General features: G+C 37.6%; 1 protein-coding gene across 7 annotated transcripts in view; it reads left to right on the top strand.

Moving 5' to 3' along the window:
- The window catches only part of PTPRM (protein tyrosine phosphatase receptor type M), a 449,216-nt gene that overhangs the window by 394,198 nt on the left and 35,661 nt on the right, over nt 1-19,357 (top strand). For all 7 annotated transcript variants that reach the window (XM_058830649.1, XM_058830647.1, XM_058830643.1 and 4 more), the window contains one exon: nt 1,621-1,657. In XM_058830649.1, coding sequence (XP_058686632.1) covers nt 1,621-1,657 — 37 coding nt within the window. The remainder of the gene's footprint in view (nt 1-1,620; nt 1,658-19,357) is intronic.

The following is a 19,357-nucleotide window of genomic DNA, read 5'->3' as shown; positions in this document are numbered from 1 at the left end:
AAAGTTCAGGATTGTTCTCTTTTTAGGCTAGTAGTATGTTCTTGTGTCACATTTGGATCTTATTCGAAAATATTATGAGATATGAGAAATAAAGGTTTGGATCATACAGTCTCATATAAAATGCTGATAGATATCTGCACAGAAACCTTTTTCTGCTTTTGCAAAAAAAGTTACTTTATGTAGTACTTTATGGACTTTATGTACTTTATGGAGTACAAAAGGATGGAGAGAATGTGGCCCTAGAAGAAACAATGCCTGAGAACAAAAAAAGACTTTTCCTCATCCTCAGCAGATGGCTTCATTGCAAAGGTTGGAGGATTGCAGGCATCCTCCAAAGACAGCTCTGCCACAAAACACAGTATGTTTGTTTATAATTTTGCTAGTCAGGTTTCCGTTGGAAAAACTGTTTTTTCTACTACAGAAACAGCTTTAATTTTGTTCTTGCATGCAGTTATTACTAGAGTTGTCATGCTGTCAGTATAACATGTTAATAAGGGAATGACATAATCATAGACACAATGGTTATGATGTATTTCTTCCCATGCTTTTTTTCACTGGGAAATGGAAGCGCTTGATTCCACTAAGGCACTAAGGATTAGGTAACACATAGCAGGAAAAAAAAGCCCACTCTGGAGCTCCCTGAACACTTCTCAGTTCAGAGACTTCCAAAGTTTGCTTCAATGTTATATAAAGAAATCAATTCTGTAATTCACGTTATTCTTTCTGTAATATTCAAAGTATCTTCAGTTGTTTTGATTTTTTCCCACCTCGTATCACTGCATTTCCCCTTGCTCTTTCACGAAGAAATTGCAATGACATGCATGCTACAGCCTTAAGTTCTTCCTGCCGATCACTGACAATGCATCATAACCATTATTCAAATATTAAGACTCCTACAACTGGATTGATCAGCATACTGGTGCATGATCTGAACATTTGGTGACACTCCCATCACATCAGAAATTCAAATACTATAAAAATTCTATGATTACATTTTGGCAACCTGTTCCATGTTGCAAAGAATGCATAGAGTATTGGTTTTTATTGCTTGGCCAACTTGTGATTAAGTCGCTCTTGTCATCAGAGTTGTATTATGTTCTTGAAAAAGTATGATCAAACCAAATGATTTAATCAAAGAACTTACCCTCCTTTTTACTGTTGAGAAATAAAACATAAACAAATCACCATGGGCCTCCTGACTTCCGCAGGCTGAATGCAAATCTGACTTTTTTTAGCTGTTAAAAAAGGGATAGATTTTGCAGTCAACAGCAATAGGTGAAGGTATATCTCAGACTCCATGAGTACCTGATGCCATTTACTGCAAGAGCTAGAGGGGATTTCATGCTGTTCATTTTCAGCAGAGCCAACAAGGGACTGAAAGAACATATTATTTCTGGCCCCTAATGTAAAGGCTGCAACTTAAGTATTTTACAGAAAACACACTTGCTTTTGTTTCCTTTCTCACTTACCCCTCCCCAGCTGAAAAGAACTTTGGCATCTAATGCATTATTTGTACTGTTGTGACATTTACTGAATACTATCCTAAATGAAGTTTCACTCATAGGAACATAGCCAAGGTGCAAATTGCTGATTTTTTTTTTTCCTTTCAATTTACTCTAGGGTTATCATAGACCAAATCACTACATTGCTACACAAGGTAAGTTTATCACCCTTTCCTTCCAGTTATGTGAGGCTAAAAGGTTTTGGTACTTGGATTGCAGTTTATTCTCTCTAACATGCATTCTTGCCACAGTCAATATCCAGGGTAGAGTCCACTCAATCACTTAGGTAGAAGAGAGGAAACTGAATTATTACCGAATTTTCAGGTATTTCAAGTAAGCAGTCCTTTACCTTTGTATTAAAATAGGTTTTGAATAAAAAGGAAAAATGCATCCTTCTTCAAAGAAGTTACTCAGCATTATGTTACACATAAAAAAAGAAATTAGTCATGGTAGAAATGTTTTGTACCTGTTCACAACAGTGTCATGAAAATGCATGTTCTCTTAACTGTTCAGTGATGACTGGGTTCCAGGTCCTTAAAATACAAAACTCTTCAGCTAGCAAGTTTTGGTAGAGGACCAAAAGACATTTAAGCACAGGCAGGAGGATTCATCACAGGGTTCTAAAGAGACAGTTTTACAGGCCATCATTTAGAAGCTTGCTCGAGAAAAAGAGCCTATTCTTTTATCAACACGCAAATTAGTTTTCAATTTGTACTTGTCTTCAAAGACATAATTTGTGCGTTCTGATGCAGTCCTTATTTATTATTTTGGTCAAGTTCAGAGCTGGAACAAATGGAAAGAATGAGTCTTCTGTGACTACTTAAGTCACAATATTGAACAATATGCCAATCTTCTGCCTATGCTTGGATAGCATGTGTAAAAATTTGATTTCTCCTCCACTGCTTGGAGGGAATCTTTTTTGTAATAGGTAGACTGTGACAGAGCTTCCTGCATTTGAAAGCTGAAAAAGCTGAGCTCCACCCACAGATGTTATTTCAACCTTTTAAGGGACTCAGCTGGAGTACTGAGTATAATATGCTTAGAATAGCCTTAACATGTGTTGGATTTAGAGGTCACATACCTTTTAATGTTTTTTTATCAAAGCAAATAAAATGCTGACCATGTCAAATAAGGCATTTTGCTGTGATTTAAGTTGTTTCTTAAATGCCCCAGAGTCTTCTGTCTCCAATCCCCACTTAAATCAGTGGGAGGTTTCATATCTCTACCTTCCTGTACCTCAGCTCTCCACAGTCTCAAATGTGGTGCTGCTTCATGTCAGATGACAGTGGGGCAGGACACAGATGTTATTTCCAGAACCACTTCACTAGCGTCAACATTACATTTTTAAACCAGAGTTTCATACTTTCAGAATTTGTGATCTTAGAATATGAGCCATGTAAATGTGCTTCCTCTTCCACTTCTGCTACCCATCCACCATGTTCCTTAGTCCACAGTCTCTACAGACAACCTGGTGTCATGGTTTCAGCCAGATAGGAAGACAGGAACAAAAATGCAGCATTTGATTTATTCCTTTTGGACTTTTCCACCCTCCTCTTCAAAAAAGAAATTGTTTGTTCCATTTAACATTTACCTAGTGGTGTTGTTTTTCACTTTCAGACACTAAAATAAAAAGATAAATAGTTGGACTTTAACTTGTAATTTTCAATAAGTTTTCATCAGGAAGTACACCAGATCTGCCAGATATATTTCTCATAGGCCCCCATCTAAAGCAAGTTTAAGTACTGTTTTATCACAATGTTTATTTTAATTTATCGTAATTTTTATCACAATCATCATAATACTTGAATAGGAAATACCAAGCTTGAAGTTTTATACTTTCAGGTCCTAAAACCAAGTACATAATTACATATGAATAATGTGCTGAAGGTCTGTTTTCCAGATCCACCAGCAAGTCCCAACAGTTTCTTTGCCATGTTTTTTTCCTTGTATGGTGTCAAGAAGTACTTAGTCAAGAGAATAAGAGTAGAAACTAATGTTCTTCCAAGATGTAGAAGATGCATGACTGTTGCAGCTATCAGTTTTGGGGGTGGGTCACATCAATGTCTTCTGTGTAACTGCAGCTAAGTGCACATGGGGATGCCTAACCCCTCCCTCCAATGGTGCAGTGAGTAGGAAACAGATTCTCTGAAGAATATGAAATTAATTTAAAAATAAGCATACAATTTACAACAAGCTCAGAATTAGCTGGCTGTGATGTGTTTTGTGGTTTAAATCTTTAACATTTTACTTTTTAAGGCTAGTTGGAAAGCAGGTTCATACCTCCAGTTTGTAGGAATGAAGAACACTGATCTCCAAAGTTTGTGAATTCTATCTGGTTCTGTCTGTGGCCTGATGAAGAATCACGAGCAAATTTCGTTTTCTTCCTCTATCTCAGCTTTTCTATCATCAGAATAGGGGTAAAAATACACTTCTGTTTTTTATGGTTCTCTACAACATCCTGATAGATGCAGTTTCTTAAAGACTAGTTAGCGTTACTCTCCAGTATCCCAGCTTCCTGACAAAGCACACTTCCAGTAAGATGTAGTCTCTATCTTTTGCAAAGGTGGTAAAGTAACTGGGAATAATCTCCAGAAGTTCTTTAGGACTCTATATTATATTAACTGTGAAAGAAACACATTTGTTTCACATCAGACTGTGCCTCCATATGTTCCAGTAGTCACAGCACCAAGCTTGCCAGAATTCAAGGAGCATTTGGACAGTCCTTTCAGGTGCATGGTGGGATTCTTGGACTGGTGTATGCAGGGCCAGGAGTTGGACTTGATGATCCTTGTGGGTCCCAGGATATTCTATGATTCTATTCTATGTCAGCCTTACTAAGAATCATGTCATGTGCCCCAGCTTGCCCTGTGGCCAGCGATGTTCGTGCTCCATTTTAGAACACACTTTGATCAGATATGTACCAACACATCAGGGCAGCACAACGGTTAAGCTGCATGTTTAATTCCCTTGATTCCTACTTTTCATCAGTCTTTAAATAACTTTTTCCATTCTCCCTTTTCTCCTCCACAGCAGCTTTTACAGGTGCACATGCCTATTGTTCTTTGAAGGAAAATATCATTATGTGAGTCAGTTTTAAATCTCCGAGGAGTTAGAATGATTGATATTTAATTTTCCTGTGTTCTTAAGCTGCATTCAACATATCAAGTGTTAATGAGCAAATATAATTGTTTGAAGTGAAGAAGTGGCAAATTTAATCAGTTTGTAATAGAGTACCAATCTGCTTTTAACAGAGCTGGGAGTTGCCTAATCACCTGCTTATTGAAGTGTTACTGTCTTCCATACTAACCAGAGTCTGACATGCAGACTGGTAGCTTTCCACCTTGGCATTCATAGTATCCTGCTGCTACCTTCAGTTATGGGTGGAAACATTTTTTAAAATACTTTCTTAATGGAGGCTTTCTCACCTAAAAAACAAAAAATATTTTACTTCGGCTTTTAAGAGTAATACATTCAGAGTGTGCAATTTCAATTACTAAATTAATATCAATTTTCCTTTATGTGATAAGGATAATGTGAGTGGTAGACTGAATTTACAGCTAATAAAGACTTTTGGTGATCTGCTGTAATTGACATCAACAGATGGGATCTGCACCTGAGTCACCATGATTAAAAAGAATCCCTTGTCAAAAGCCAGCATATTGGGTCATGCAGAACCAACTGGCTGGTGCAATTTAAAACTTGTTATTTTGCTTTATATATCCCTTGTTCCCATGGATATAATTCTTTTTATAGGAGAATATTGAGCTGTATGATCTGTTCAATTTACTGGCAGCTAAGGGTTATTTTTTTTCAGGAGTTAAGTAATCAATGAATTTTAACCTGGTCCTTCTGTAAGAGCATTAGGTTGAATATCTGTAGAGTGCTTATCCTCACACACAGTGCTGGATGTTATGACTGCTGTATGATTTCTGATCTGGCATGTCTCATCTTGATTACTGAGCAGGAAAAAAATAATTTGGTTTGTATTTATTTGTTCTGTGTCTCCTGAAGCTCAGGTAGTTCACTGAGCTATGTTGTAGCTTCTTTTAATGAGTCTCTATCATGGATTTTGGATGTTTCCTCTTCCACAGCACCAGCAGCTGTAAATGATGAGTGACAAATGAATGTTAACACAGTTCTATAGCATCACTCATGGCCATTTCCACCAGGGCTGGTTTTCAGGCAGGTCAGTCATGTGAAACAGCAGATAACTCACAGGCAGGCTGCATGTCTTTATATATAAAGTATGTTCTTTTGTGCATCTCAGACTTTTGAATACTCCCCACAGTTCAGATTGTCTCTGCTTGCTGCAGCATGCAGAACAGCCGGATCTGAGATATTTTGTGGAAATACTTCAGAGCATATCTTAATGACTGTAAAAAGTTACTCTTGAAAATAAAATTATTTTAGATACAATGGTGCCTTTCAACGTCTTTTTTTACTCCGTGTCCAGTTGTAAAGCAGATGCAAAATTGCTTTCTGATATGCTTATTATGGAGACAGACATCAAGTCAAGTTTCAATCAGGAGAAGTTTTTTTTAGGTATAAGTTAGAAACTTTTGAAAGTAAATATTTAAAAGGAAAATGTTTACAGTCTTCACTACCAACAGCATAAACTTGCCTCTCTAATAACCCCTTTCATATTCCTTCTCTTTTCTGCAAAATACTTGTCTTTCTTCCACGCACAACTCTGTGCTGTGTGAACATTTTAATAAGGGTTTTCAGAAACAAAAACATGTTTTCTTTCAAACTGAAACTTCCCTTTTAGGCATCTGAAGCAGAAATAGTGCATTGAATAACAATACTCTTAACTTCCTTGGCATGTTTTTTTGTTTTTATGTCACAACTACAGCAGTGTGGAAGCTCCATACTTCTCTTTTCAAAGAAACTTTTGCTTCTATGGTTTTAGCCTCCAGATGAATATTATCATGTGGAATTACTTCAGGGAGAATTGAATAACAGCAAGGCAAAATAGTTGCCCACAGTTTCTCAGTTTCATAGATGCTGTTATTTTTCGCAGGATGTGGGACTGAAAACAGCCAGGCTGTTTTCCTAATATATGTGCAAAGTGATCAAATTCTATGTACCGGTGTTAATCTTGAAGATTCAACTGTGTTTGATGCTGTTCTTTACTTTTTAATATTCAAAATATTAAAAAGGTGGTTGAAGCCATCTGTCTTCAGTCAGAGAGATGAGCCCGTTCTAAGCCCTCCTTTGAAAAGGTGAGGCTTTATAGAACCAAGTTCACCTATTTTGCGATAGCAGTGACAGACGACAATGAAGTTACTTTTTGCCCCTGCCTAAACATGTACAGAAGTAATAGACCCTTTACATGTGAAAGTGACATCTACAGGTTATATTGTGAAGCTATATGGTAAATTCACCTTAGCTCACGTGCTACCATTACCCACCAAAGACTTGTGATAACATTTATGTTTGAGTATCTGTTAAAAATCGGTATTTTACTGGTGTTGAGGACAAAAAAAAACCAGTGTGTACTAAAAACTAGTAGTCATCAAAGTCAATGCTTTTTACAAGTTACCACTTTATGGTAAATGAGAATACCAGGGTTTCTCTCTGCCTCTTCATTTTAATAGAAGGGTTTAATGATAAGTCTCAGAACATCTGTCTTTCAGCATTTTCATGATTTCTGTATTTTTCTGTCTTTGTCGTAATCAGCTGTGTGGTAGTTTGGTTTGTGCAGGGACTGAGACACCCCATTCAGGTGGAAGGCTGTAAATGCAGAGCTAACATGGTTTTCTGATACAAAGTTGACTTAGGCTTCCTTGCAGTGTTTAATTTCCCTGGATCTTTGTGTACAGATGTGCAAGTGAAACAGGAGCAATCTTAGAAAACTGCTGATAGGTTCATTGCTAGGTGAAGGCACTTGCATTTTTCACATATATGGCTACATTTTGTATGTAATACATGCCCACCTTTCATATACCTTTGGAAATTCTCTGAAAGTACAAACAAGTTCTAGATATTATATAAATAAGTATTTATTTAGTATTTATTTGCCAATATAAATTCCAAAATCCCATGCAGGCTGTTCTTTCCCTTGCCTGTCAATGTGGCTTGTGAACCAAGTTTGAGAAAATCATGATTTTTCTGTAGTTCATTGTCAAAGCCACAGAGGAAGAAAAAAAATTCTTCCTATCCTTTTCCCCATACAGACTGAGGTGCAGTAAATCAGACATAAAAGACTTCAGAGTATATATAGATCTCTGTCTCAAAGACAAGATATTGGTTTGATTTCTGTGTTACGAAAATCAGACTAGAAAAGTTACAACAGATCTTTGCATATCAGAATAAAGAAGTAAGAGAAATGAGAGTCTGCAGTAAATAATTAGAGGTAAATAAGGGAAAAGGAAATGTTTCTTGGTTGTAATGTAGAACATAGAAGATTGTGTGAAAAGTAATATACTTGTCCTCTTTAAAAATATGTAACTTAAAATATATTCTACAAATAGGGAAATTGTCATCTTTCTGAAACTCAAGAGCTGGGCACACCATCCTTGTGAACCAAACACTTTCAGAAAAGATTATAAAGGTGACCATGTATTAGTGTTGCTCAGACTACTAATTGCCTTTATTATGCTGTAGAATCTATTTTTTGTTCAAGGAAGATGTATGCAGCATCAGCTGTACAATTTCACCTGCACGTCTGTAATTTAGAGGAAGGCAAATTATGAAAAGCTGATGTGTGATGGATGAGGAGTCTTCCATCTTTGACAAAAAATCATTCATAAATTTGGCTTGATGGGGAGGGTACCTAGCACCCTTGACAGAGACCTATTAACACACCTGTTAATCAGTGAAGCCTAGTGCCAAAGCAGAAAAGGTAGAGAAATGCAGTTTGTCAGAAAAATCACATATTGAAAGCATCTTCTTTTTCTGTGAAGTTTATTTACCAGATGGTCTTCTTCAGCAGTCTGGAGAAAGAAGGCTTTTGGTCTTCTCATCTGCTAGATTAAAAAAAAAAAAAATGGAGTGTAGCAAATTTACAAAGCAGAATGTATTTTAGAAACAAATTTATCAAGAAACAATACTGGGTTTTTTGGGGTTTTTTGCCAGTTTTGGGTTGTTTGGGTTTTTTGGGGGGTTGGGTTGTTTTGTTTGTGTATTTTTGGTTGGTTGTTTTGGTTTGTTTTTTGTTTCTGTCTTATGACCATATCCAAATCTTGGAAATCTGTTATCTTATCTTATATTGAGATATGATTTTTTGATATCACCAGATGATTTTGGTGGCAACTGAAAACGCTACACTGATATGGTCACCAAATGCACATGGCAGTCTAGCTGATTTTGGAGCACTGCCTTTGAAAACAAGGAGAGATACAGGCTCATTGGATTAATTTCTTTCCCTATCCATCTGTGTTCTTGAATGCAGTTGCATATTCAGATGAAGACTGTAGAGATTCCCGCTGCTGCTTCTAAATCTCATTCTGTTGTAAGAATGTTCATTTATTGTGTCTATACCAAGCACAAATAGACTTGACATGTTAGAATAGCATTCCTTGTTTACAGTGTGTATCAAATACAGAAGTCTCCCATAAAATATAACAAAAAACCAGAATTAAATCATTAAAATTCCCCTTTCCTACTTGAAAATAACCAGGTGGCCCCAAAAAATAACAACAAATAATAGTGCTGAGTTTTTGGTTATGCAGATTTGATTTTTAATCATAATTATCTTGGCATTGAAAAGAAAAATATCCAATAGACATTTATTTTTTATGACTTTTGTACATAGCTTGATCTGACTAATAATTGTTTGATACTGACTATCTCTGTGAGGAAGAAATAAAAGTACAAATGTTCTCTACCCTTAAATATAAAACTATACTGTGAGTGATACATCTCATGAGATACTTATCAGGACGATAAACTATGACAGAAGTTTTTTCTAGCATTTTTACTTATGTTTTAATGTAGACTAAATTATCTGGTTTGTTCATCTGGGTAAAGTGTTCATGTTAATGCACTTAAACTCCCAGTACAAGTTTAAAAAATACAGCATCTGAATATCCTACTCACATGCATGAGCAACATTCCTTCACAATAAGGTCCTTGGGGAAAAAGAAAAGAAACAAGTAGCCAAAATGAACTCATATTTTTGAGCTAGAGAATAGTGATGATTTTATTACAATCTGATGCTTATGATTGACTCAACATGGAAATAGAAAGTAGAAACTCAAAAGACTAATTAGGTTCTTTTGTCCATTCCCTAAGGAACCTTCTACTGAAGGGGATAAAATGATCTTAAATTTCTCATCCATCATCAAAATTGATTCTGCATTACAAGTTGATATGAAGAACCCAGTCCAAGAAGTCAATTACTTAAGATTTTTGTTTTGGAAATGTTAGATGCAGCATGTTTCTTTACAAAAAAAAAAAAAAAAATCTGTATGTGTTTGTCTTTCCAAGCTCAGATGAGCTGTTTAGAATGAGTGATTAATAGGTATTCATATTTCCATGATGCAAATCACGCTTATTGAGAAGAATGCACAAATTAGAAACAAAAACCGCTTTCTTAGTGGAAAACACTGATTCAGCAACTGAAACTTTGGTTGGACTACTTTCACAAAGACAGCTCAGGTTTGAACCATGGTCTCAAGCCTCCTGGAATAACCCTTCAGTCAGAGCTGTGACCTCAGGCAGAGAGCCAATACCTCTTGTTGCTGTTCCATCTGAATGTGCTCATACTTGTATCTCAGGTTCCCAGATGAGTCACCTATCATTCTTCTAACATGCTTGACTGTGATAAAGCAATTAAAGTACCTGTAGTACATAGAGAGAAAGAGGGTCCATGAGTGATTCCTACTTCTCTGTAGCCAGTACACTCTGGGAAAATACATCAAGGCCTCTAGTTACAATTACATTATTCAAAGTTTTTCCTATTTCATAGAAGAAGAAACTGAAGCATACTCTCTGCAAGCCACTGTCTAGCAGTGCTGTCTTAAAAGCTGCAAGGTAAAGATTCAAGGTTCTGGCATTATTCAGGTATCCCACATAGCCCTCACTAGGGAATTCCTAACCCCCAAGAGTGCTACACGTGATTCAGAATTTGGAAGATACTGGATTTACGCAGTCTGAGAAAATGTTAATGAGAGGAACAGACCATTTAACATCATTGCTGTGGGGCAAGCAAATTATATGAAATCAAGGTTCCTTGGTTAGACTGGACAAACAACATTAAACTACAAACTACACTGTTTTGATGTTGTTTTATTTTTTTTTTTAGTTTCCTGCAGTTAAGATCAGAAAAAGCATCTTTCTTGAGTGGCATAAGGGTGCATACGTGGACAGTAGTACTATGTGCACCGCTTTTATTGCATTCAGCTTTGTCTCATCTCAGGCTAACTGTTTAAATCTGGACAATTTCTGTTGCTGCCAATTCCTCTGTTACCAGTCTGCAGTACTTCTGTGGGTAGTCAAAAGGTGTTGGGGAAATGTGCTATTTATTCTTTGGGAAACTATATGACATTTTCATTTTATTTTGTTCAAATAGAACAAACTGAGCTCGTATTGGAAATCAAGCCATGGAGAAATGTCAATCAATAAGTGTGTAACACTTTATTATATTGAAACTTAGCTGGCAGCATTAGCTGTAGTGGTATAAAAATGTCTTAAATAGCACCTGTCAAGAGTGCAGAAATAAAGTGTGGTCACAGCCTTTGAAAAACATTCAGCAATGACTTGTTTCTGAAAATGGTGGAAATACTAACATGGAGCAGGAGCAGGTATTCAGGAATGGTAGAAGCTGTCATGTTGTGGTTGCTGTGCATTTTACCAAGACTGTTCAGTTCATTCAAATCCTACCTTGCTTCTGTTGTCTTTCAAGCTGTGTTTGGCTTATGACTGTGAGAGGCATGAACATCTTTTGTGTATTCATGGGCATTTCATATGTAATGCACTTCTGCTGCAGTGGAGCTCCAGTCCCAGACTGGGATTTCTAGACAGTACCATAATGCAGACAAAATAATTGAGATGGGCACTGTTCCAGCCCAGTTAGATCTGTATCAATAAAGAAAAGAAAATGCCATATGATATTCCAGAGAATAAATACCACATTCCTCCATCTGACTAGCCACAGAATCGTTTCAGAAAAGGATGAGAGGAAATGCCAGCAAGAGAAATGATCCTGCTCTAGCCAACAGTTGATGTGTATGTGAATATACATACACTTAGAAAATAGGCATTTTCAAACTGATTATCTAGTTTTATGAAATGAGCAATTTTAAAGGAAAAAATCCCTGGAGTAATCAGTTTTATCATTGCTCAAAGGATAATATTTTTAAGTATCTCTATATTAAACTGGGAATTCAGAATGGAGGTTTTTTTTGTTTTAAATATCTGTGAAACACTTGCATTAGTTCATGAAACAGTGGGACTCTGGCTCCCCACTACTGTACATTGTAAATAGCAATGTTTTTGTTTTCTTTTTATTTTTGGAAAGAGATGGAGAATTTAGAAGTCAATCTTCTCCTATTCTTCTTCCTGTAAGAGGTCTAGTGCTGACTCCTTAAATATAGGAGTAGGTGGTATAGAAAGCCAGCCAAAGCACTGGTCAGTCTTGTGGGAGCTACACATAAAATTTCCACATGCTCCACAGTCACTTAGTAATCTAAGCCTTGTTGAAAGCTAATGAGACTTGAAAGCACTTTGAACATTTCATTTTGTGAAAGCCAATTTTCACATATAGCAGTGTGCAGGCAGCAGGGCTGGCTGACTGGCTAGCTCAAAGCAGGTAGTATTCAGTTTGTGCTTAAAAATCAGCCAATTACTATTCACTATGCTGTCCCTTGGCTGGTAATGAGAAAAGCTGTGTTTTTCCAGAGCAAAGAATGGAGTAGAAAGCCTCTACATTGCCAGTAGCTGCTCTGGGCAGGATTTGTCCCAGTAAAGCATTTTAGCTTGCCACATAAGCAGCGTTTACTGGAAATGTCAAGTTAACAGGATTCAGTCAGATCTGTTTCTTATTGACAATCCATCTAAGTAAGTAAATAATAAAAAGCACATTTAAAATTCATATCTCAGTTATTAACCCATTTGAGTATAGCTTAGGTTACTTACTGTGGAACAGTGTTGCTGCATACTGGTTTTTTGGAGGTAAGCATTATAAGGTGGTATTGTTGCAAAAGGCCAAAAAAAGGAATGGCAAACTGGCTGCAACTCAGATACATCTGATATGCATGGTATGTTCTGGGTTAAAACTAGTGTTAGGAGAAAACAAACAATTTTATTTGCTTGTGAACTAAGTTCTAGCAGAATTTTTGCTTACAAAATTGTATCTTTTCTCAGCTCTGAGGTCATTACTGCCTCTGCAAGCAGTTGGCTTCTCTCTGTGCAATCACTCAATCTACTACAATGGCAGAATTGTTAAAATAAGGTTTAAGACTGGGGGAGAGAATTTTTCCATACCTCCCATGAGAGTAGCCATAGCCTCAGGCATCCTTAGTGGTCTAACATACCTATAGGCAACCAGCGTCGTTGGTAAGCCATCCACAACTTTATTTATTTATATTTTTTCCAAGGCAAGAGACATTTGTAAGGAAAATTTTATCAGGAAATCCAGCATAGCTGTATAATTTCAAAGTAGCCCTGTTGAGGATTATGTAATAATTAATACTTGTAAGGCTAAAGTTAGAAAGTGCTTTTCAAATGTCATCACACTCAACATTGGAATTAAATATGAATTCAAATTAAATAAAGGGATAAAAGCAAAAACATGGTTTTTTCAGCTCATTACATGGGTTTTGTTTCTTTCATTGAGATTCTTTAGTGCATAAAATGTGTATGACAGCTAGAAACTAGCAATTAATAAATAACACCAAAGCATTAGTGGCCAGGTTTTGCCAGTACAAATGTCTATTGCTTTTTAGTGTGCTAATTGTTACAGTGATAAACCTGGAGGAGACTTCAGTAAAAGTGAACAGGTGGATGGCACTTGTCTACCTTTTACCCTTAATGCTGTTTTATTTTCTGGAACAGATTTGGGAGGACTTTATTAAAGCATTTAGAAGATGGCCAGGTTATGTGACCTGATTCGCTTTCATCAATATTTTCTTCAGACCTAAAAACACAAAAGACTGATTTGTAAGCATTTTGATAGCTAGTGGCAAGCAGTGGCCCATATGGTATAGTGTTACCTTGACTTCAGCTTTATCTCAGATATCAAAATTGTTCATACAATAGGAACAAACAAACTGTGCCTCTGAAAATGCTTTTGCATAAACCTTTAAGTGTATATGTTACAGTAGAAAACAAATGTCTAAACCTATTTTGAGAGAGAAAAGACTATTGTAGTGGTTTATATTTGCCAATTTGAGTTTCCCAGCCAATGCACCAAATAATGTGGGTTTTACCACTGGCTAAAATCACCAGGGCGCTTACTCATTTCTTACTGTGAGATATGGATTAGGAGAAGGGCTTAAAACTTAAAAGGTATAAGGCAACTTTATTAACAGGACTACAAGAATAAGAAACATCAGAATAAAACCTCCAGAACACCTTTCCTCCCCCTACCCAACTTTTTCCTTTCCCAATTGACCATGTAGTGACAAAACATGGGATGCTAAAGGACTACCAGCTATACAATAGTCTTTCAGTTCTTATAGGGAGAGGAGTTTTCTCTTGTAATGCCATGGAGACTTCTCCACAAGAAACAGTTTTCTCATGGCTTTTCATTTCCACAAATAGCAACTGCCCGGGCAAAAATGCTGCATTGTGACATTCCTCTCATTTTCACAGCCCTCCTAGAGGTGTGTCCATGGGCCATGAACTCATGGGGTATTATTTTAAGGATGAGTTGTTCAGAGGCAAAGGTTTTCTTCATCTGTCTCTGTGATCATCTCTGGGAACAGAGGTTGTCTTCTTCTCTCCCTGGGGACAGAGGATCTTCATCAGCTCTCATCTCTCTCTCTCTGTTCAAGCGTCTCATGGGATCACAGCTACTCCAGCATCTGCTTGGCTTCATCATTGGATGCCTCTGCTCAGATCTACAGTTTGAATACTTCATCCCCCCATACTCTTTTTCATGAATTAAATAAGATATTTCAGTATATCACTGTCCATCTCCATGGCCCTACCAAAAGAATATTTCAGCCCATTCTGCATCTCCTCATCCTCCTTCCATCTGGGGCTTGACTCTTTTCTTTACTGACCTTGGCGTTTTCATGTGTCTTTCTACGTGTCGTCACTGTGTCCTTTTCTCTCCCTGGGCAGAGGAACAAGGTCTGCAGGTCTCAGCTGTGTAGTGAGAGGGTCAATATCTCACCCAGTGCCACGGCAGTCCCGGTGTTGGATTTCAGGCCGCGCTGGGCCCCTCCCTCTGCCGGCAGCCGCTGGGAGGGGTGGGCAGTGCTGCCTCGGCCTGGAGCTGTGTGTGCAGGCCGGGGCAGGGCTGGTTTAGTGTCGGTGAGGTGTCAGCAGCCATGGCCCAGCCCAGCCTGGGACTGGGGTCCCACAGCCTCCATCCCCTGCCCAGGAGCCGCTGGGGTTCGGCCCAGCCTCCCCCAGGCCGCACAGGCCATGGGGAAACAGGGCCGGCCTCATGAGAGCTCTGCTACCTTTCGAGGCCAGAAGCAAAGAGAAAGAGCTCCCGGGCTTGTGGTTTTTAAAATGTGGAATTCACAGACACGGACCTGATTTCTTAGTGGTGCAAAATGTTGTCAGTTCTCAGAACTGGCCAGCTATTGGCCTGTCTCAGGCACAGAGGAAGCTCACAGCTGCTTCTCTCAAAGAAATCACTTCCTTGGGATTTTTTTTTACTCCTTTCCCAAATGTCAATCAGTGTGAGACCACCACAACTATATAATCTTTGCCTGGGTTTTTTAAGTTTTTATAGCAGAGTTTTGTTCTGGACTTCATGGAGGCATTAAATCCCTAAGAGCTCCTGGAAACATGAGTGAAAGTTCAACACATGCTACCATAACTATTCAACTATGGTGAAGACTGCTCCTGACAAATTAGATTATCAGCAGCTGAGCAGATCTTCAGAGTGTCTTCCATTCCGAAACCAGCTCATTTGGGAAGGTGAAGGTGATTCAGCAACAGCTGTACTGCTGTGTGGCCATGGAATTATAAAAACCACTGAACCAGCAGTTTATCTTGCAAGTTGGCTAAGTCAGCGCAACTGGGATCTGTACCTTTTCTTTATAGTAAGCTGACTATTTTAGATAGAAAGATGAAGACAAGTTACTTTCTGAAGAAGGAGAATTCAATCTTAAGACTCCTTAGCCTACACATGGTCACCTAAGGGGGTCCAGATTTGCAGAGCTGCTGACCAGTGATGATCTTCCCATAAGGTAATTGGGAGACTAACAGAACTGAACAGTCATGAAAACTTGGTCACATAATGATGCACCTGCAAATTCCTGTTCGGAAAATCTTGGGCACATTGCCTTATTGAGTAGGGAAAAATGTATTCTGGTTACGGGAGATTTTCCCTTGCGTTCAATCAGAGACATTTATAGTGTAAAATTACAACTAGCTGCAGTTTGTTGCATACCTTTTTCTGCAGGGGAATTTACCTCCAAATTCTAGCATGGTTAAAAGAGAAAATAACATATTCTTACAGATTATCAGATCTCTGGACTGGCAGCGCAAATTTGAAATTTTGCTTCCTCCTGTGACAAAAATTATCCTGCTAATGGCTACATCCATCCTGGAAGGTTTATTAGGACAACAAGACTTATTTAACTATTTTTCTCTTTTCAAGAACTTTTTAATCTACTACTTCGTAGTCTCCTCTCCCAGTATTTTATTCCCCTCTGGTTTTATGCTTTTGACTGTATTTTAGACAATTTCTGCTACATAATGGGTTTGGGAGTTTTGACACTGTAGTTGCAAAAGGAATCATTGTTTTTGGACTTTTGTTGTTATTGTTGTTGCCGTGCAGACATGTCTCTTAATGAGACAACACTCACTGTATCTCAAGTTCATTTTGAAGAGAAGATACATAGTAAAAGAATGAGTGCTAAAATGCAGCTCCCTCTAGGTAGGCATATTTAGCTAAGTGTCTTTCAGTAGTCAAGCTGTAGGCAGTCACAGCAGTAAGCAGCAGGTTTTGCTTCAGTAAAAAGTGAAGGCAGTTATCATTGCTACCAGAAACTGCAGTAACCAGTAGGTGAAGGGACCATTTTATAATCACCTCCTCATGCAGTGTGGTTGAGTCTACTCGCTGTAAGGGGTATTTCTGCTCTCTTTTCAAGATGGAATTTAACTGCTGCAGGTGTAGGTCTTGCATCATGTCAGTCCCCTGCCTCTATCAGCACATATTTATGACTCCCACTGCCCGTGCGCTGTCCCTGGGGAGCCTTTGGAGCTTAAGGGTTTCTGTTCATTTTCTGCACATTTCTAGCTTTAATATCTATCACTGAACTTGGTCTCAGGTGGACCAAATGTTAGTTTGTGGATTTGACATTCTATGCTAGAAAAATATTTTAGAAGCTATTTGTTCCTTGTCTAAGCAGCTTGCTTTTCTAGAAATTGAAAAATTACCCATAGATTTAAAAGTCCTGTGTGAGTAGGTGCTATGTATGCTTCAGGATTCAGGCTGCACTTGTTTCTTCATGTGCTTGCTTTATTCCCTACATCTGAACACTTTTTCCTATATTATATTCTGAGCTAGTTCATCACATTCAAATTGATCACATACCCCAACAGCAATACCAGTTGTTAGAACTGGGTCTCTCAATAGGAAGCAGAAATAGAGGTGCTAGAAAATTCTGGTTACAAAAGCGGCTTTAAAGAGTCTAAACCATTCATAAAAGCTGTGTGATATTCCATTTCCTAATATGTTTTTGTTCCCAGAGCAGCAACTAACTACTTCTGGTAATAGAACCAATGGTTGTAATATATACAACCAATCGTTTCTGTTGAGATTTTTCAATAATGCATTTAATTAGCTAGGGGTTTGGAGGGTTGATTTCTTTTTCTTATTTTCCTTTGATTTTCATCTTCTGGTTGCAGTATGTTGCTGATCTCTTTTTTTTTTTCACAGCATAGGTCTTTGATACCAAGTACCGTATTGTGGAGCTAATGGGGTGTGCCACAGGCTTTCTGTTGGGTAGCACAGTACCTTCTCTTCAAACCTTATCCTCCTGCAAGGGGGCAACTGCTGAGAATAACCTTTCTGCCTATTGTGCACACATCTGTTAAGCTGGTGCTTAGAACAATTACAGGCTTTTCTCCCCCTACCACGAGTCACTGGAATCAAATTGTTCAGTTCTTTAGGACAATCAATCCCACAACCCTGCTTAGCCTCTAAAGTGTTTCAATTCTCACTGGAGACAAGTAATAATTTATTTATATGTCAGAAAATATTTTTTTAAATGTCAAAAAGAAAAGAAAAATGGGATATAGAAGAGCTACTTTCTGAGACTTTAAGGTAGGTCCAAACCTACCTCAGGGGTGGGTTTGTTTTTTTTTCCAGCATCCTGATTGTCTAAAAAGTTTGGAGGCTACATGTAAGAATTGGACCTGAAAAGCAAGAAAACATGTCAGAAGATAAAAGGACAGAAGGAAATCCTGTGTGCTTGCACTTTTAATTATGATTGTCTTATTTGTATAGTGAGATTGACAAGAGCATACTCTGCACTGCAGAATAGGACATTTCTTATAGAAGTACACTTGGAATCAAGCTTGAAAGACTTGTCATAGCTCAACTCTTTCTCTGGCCTGCAAAAAACCAATACTTTCCCTGAAGATTTATTTTATTGTAATTTATTGTCTTTATTTTCTTTATGGAGAATGACAAATTCAAAATCTACAGAAATAAATAAGAGTTTAGAATCTTTTCTCAGTTGCAGTTTGTGATTTCTGGATTTAAAATGTAGAAATCTTTAAATTACAACAGAAATTATGCAGTCTGTGGGGAAAAAAGAAATCAGGATTAAATTGTTGCAGGTTATCCCAGAGCTGTCAAAAAGAAATGACTGTTACAATGTAGGGCCCAACTGTCTTGTATCTCAAGTGAATCTGTGGCAAAGGAAACTGAATTAATACATAAAGAAACTTGCTACATACCCCCACAATTTCTCAAATATTCTGGCTTCTTGCAAGGGTATGAACCATGTGTAGACAGAAGATCTTTTCTTACCTTTCATGCAGCATTACCAAAAATATACTCAGATTAAATTTATTGAAACACCACAAAGACCTATGAAGACAGAATGCAGGGGATCCATCTAGATATTCTTCCATTAAACCAGGATTCTTGAAGCAATAGTGTTTTTATTTTTTGTCCTTGATCAGAAGTAATGTTAATAATGTGTATGAACTTGCAGACTTTTTCCAGGACACTACTCTGTGGAAAAACCACCTGTCCTTAATCTTACTTTTAGCTATGCTTCTTGAAAGATAATAGCAGTAGTAATTGAGATAAATATTTGTTTCAGGTTTGAGAGGAAGGAAGAAGCTATACAGAGATAGTATTTTCCTACAGTGAGTGGAATACTCTGATTCCTTATATTGGTAGGGGAGGCTGACACAAAACCTTTCAAGTGCTGTTGTGACTTTAATTGCCAAAGAAAGCTACACTGAATCCTAGAATATTAAAACACAAACAAGCTAAACTTTCACTATAATATATACTAATTGTATTCCTGTGACATTCAAAATTGCACTTGGACCATGACTGTATTACATATCCAGGACACTTAGGTAGAAGTAGAATACTTGCTGTAAATTTCCATGTTATGGAGAGAGATTAAACTCTTGTTGTAACTCAAAATGAAATCTCACAAAAGTATCACCTGTGCTGTGCTGTTAATTAAAAGAAAGGGAAGGTGTTCAGTTTCACAGCCATAACATCAGCTTGAATTTAGTAATTTCAGAAGCTGTTGTTT

This window comes from Poecile atricapillus, chromosome 2 (genome assembly GCF_030490865.1).
Source record: "Poecile atricapillus isolate bPoeAtr1 chromosome 2, bPoeAtr1.hap1, whole genome shotgun sequence".
Classification (NCBI taxonomy): Eukaryota; Metazoa; Chordata; class Aves; order Passeriformes; family Paridae; genus Poecile; species Poecile atricapillus.
Note: the sequence above shows the minus strand (reverse complement) of the source record. Positions and strands in the feature narration are given on the sequence as shown.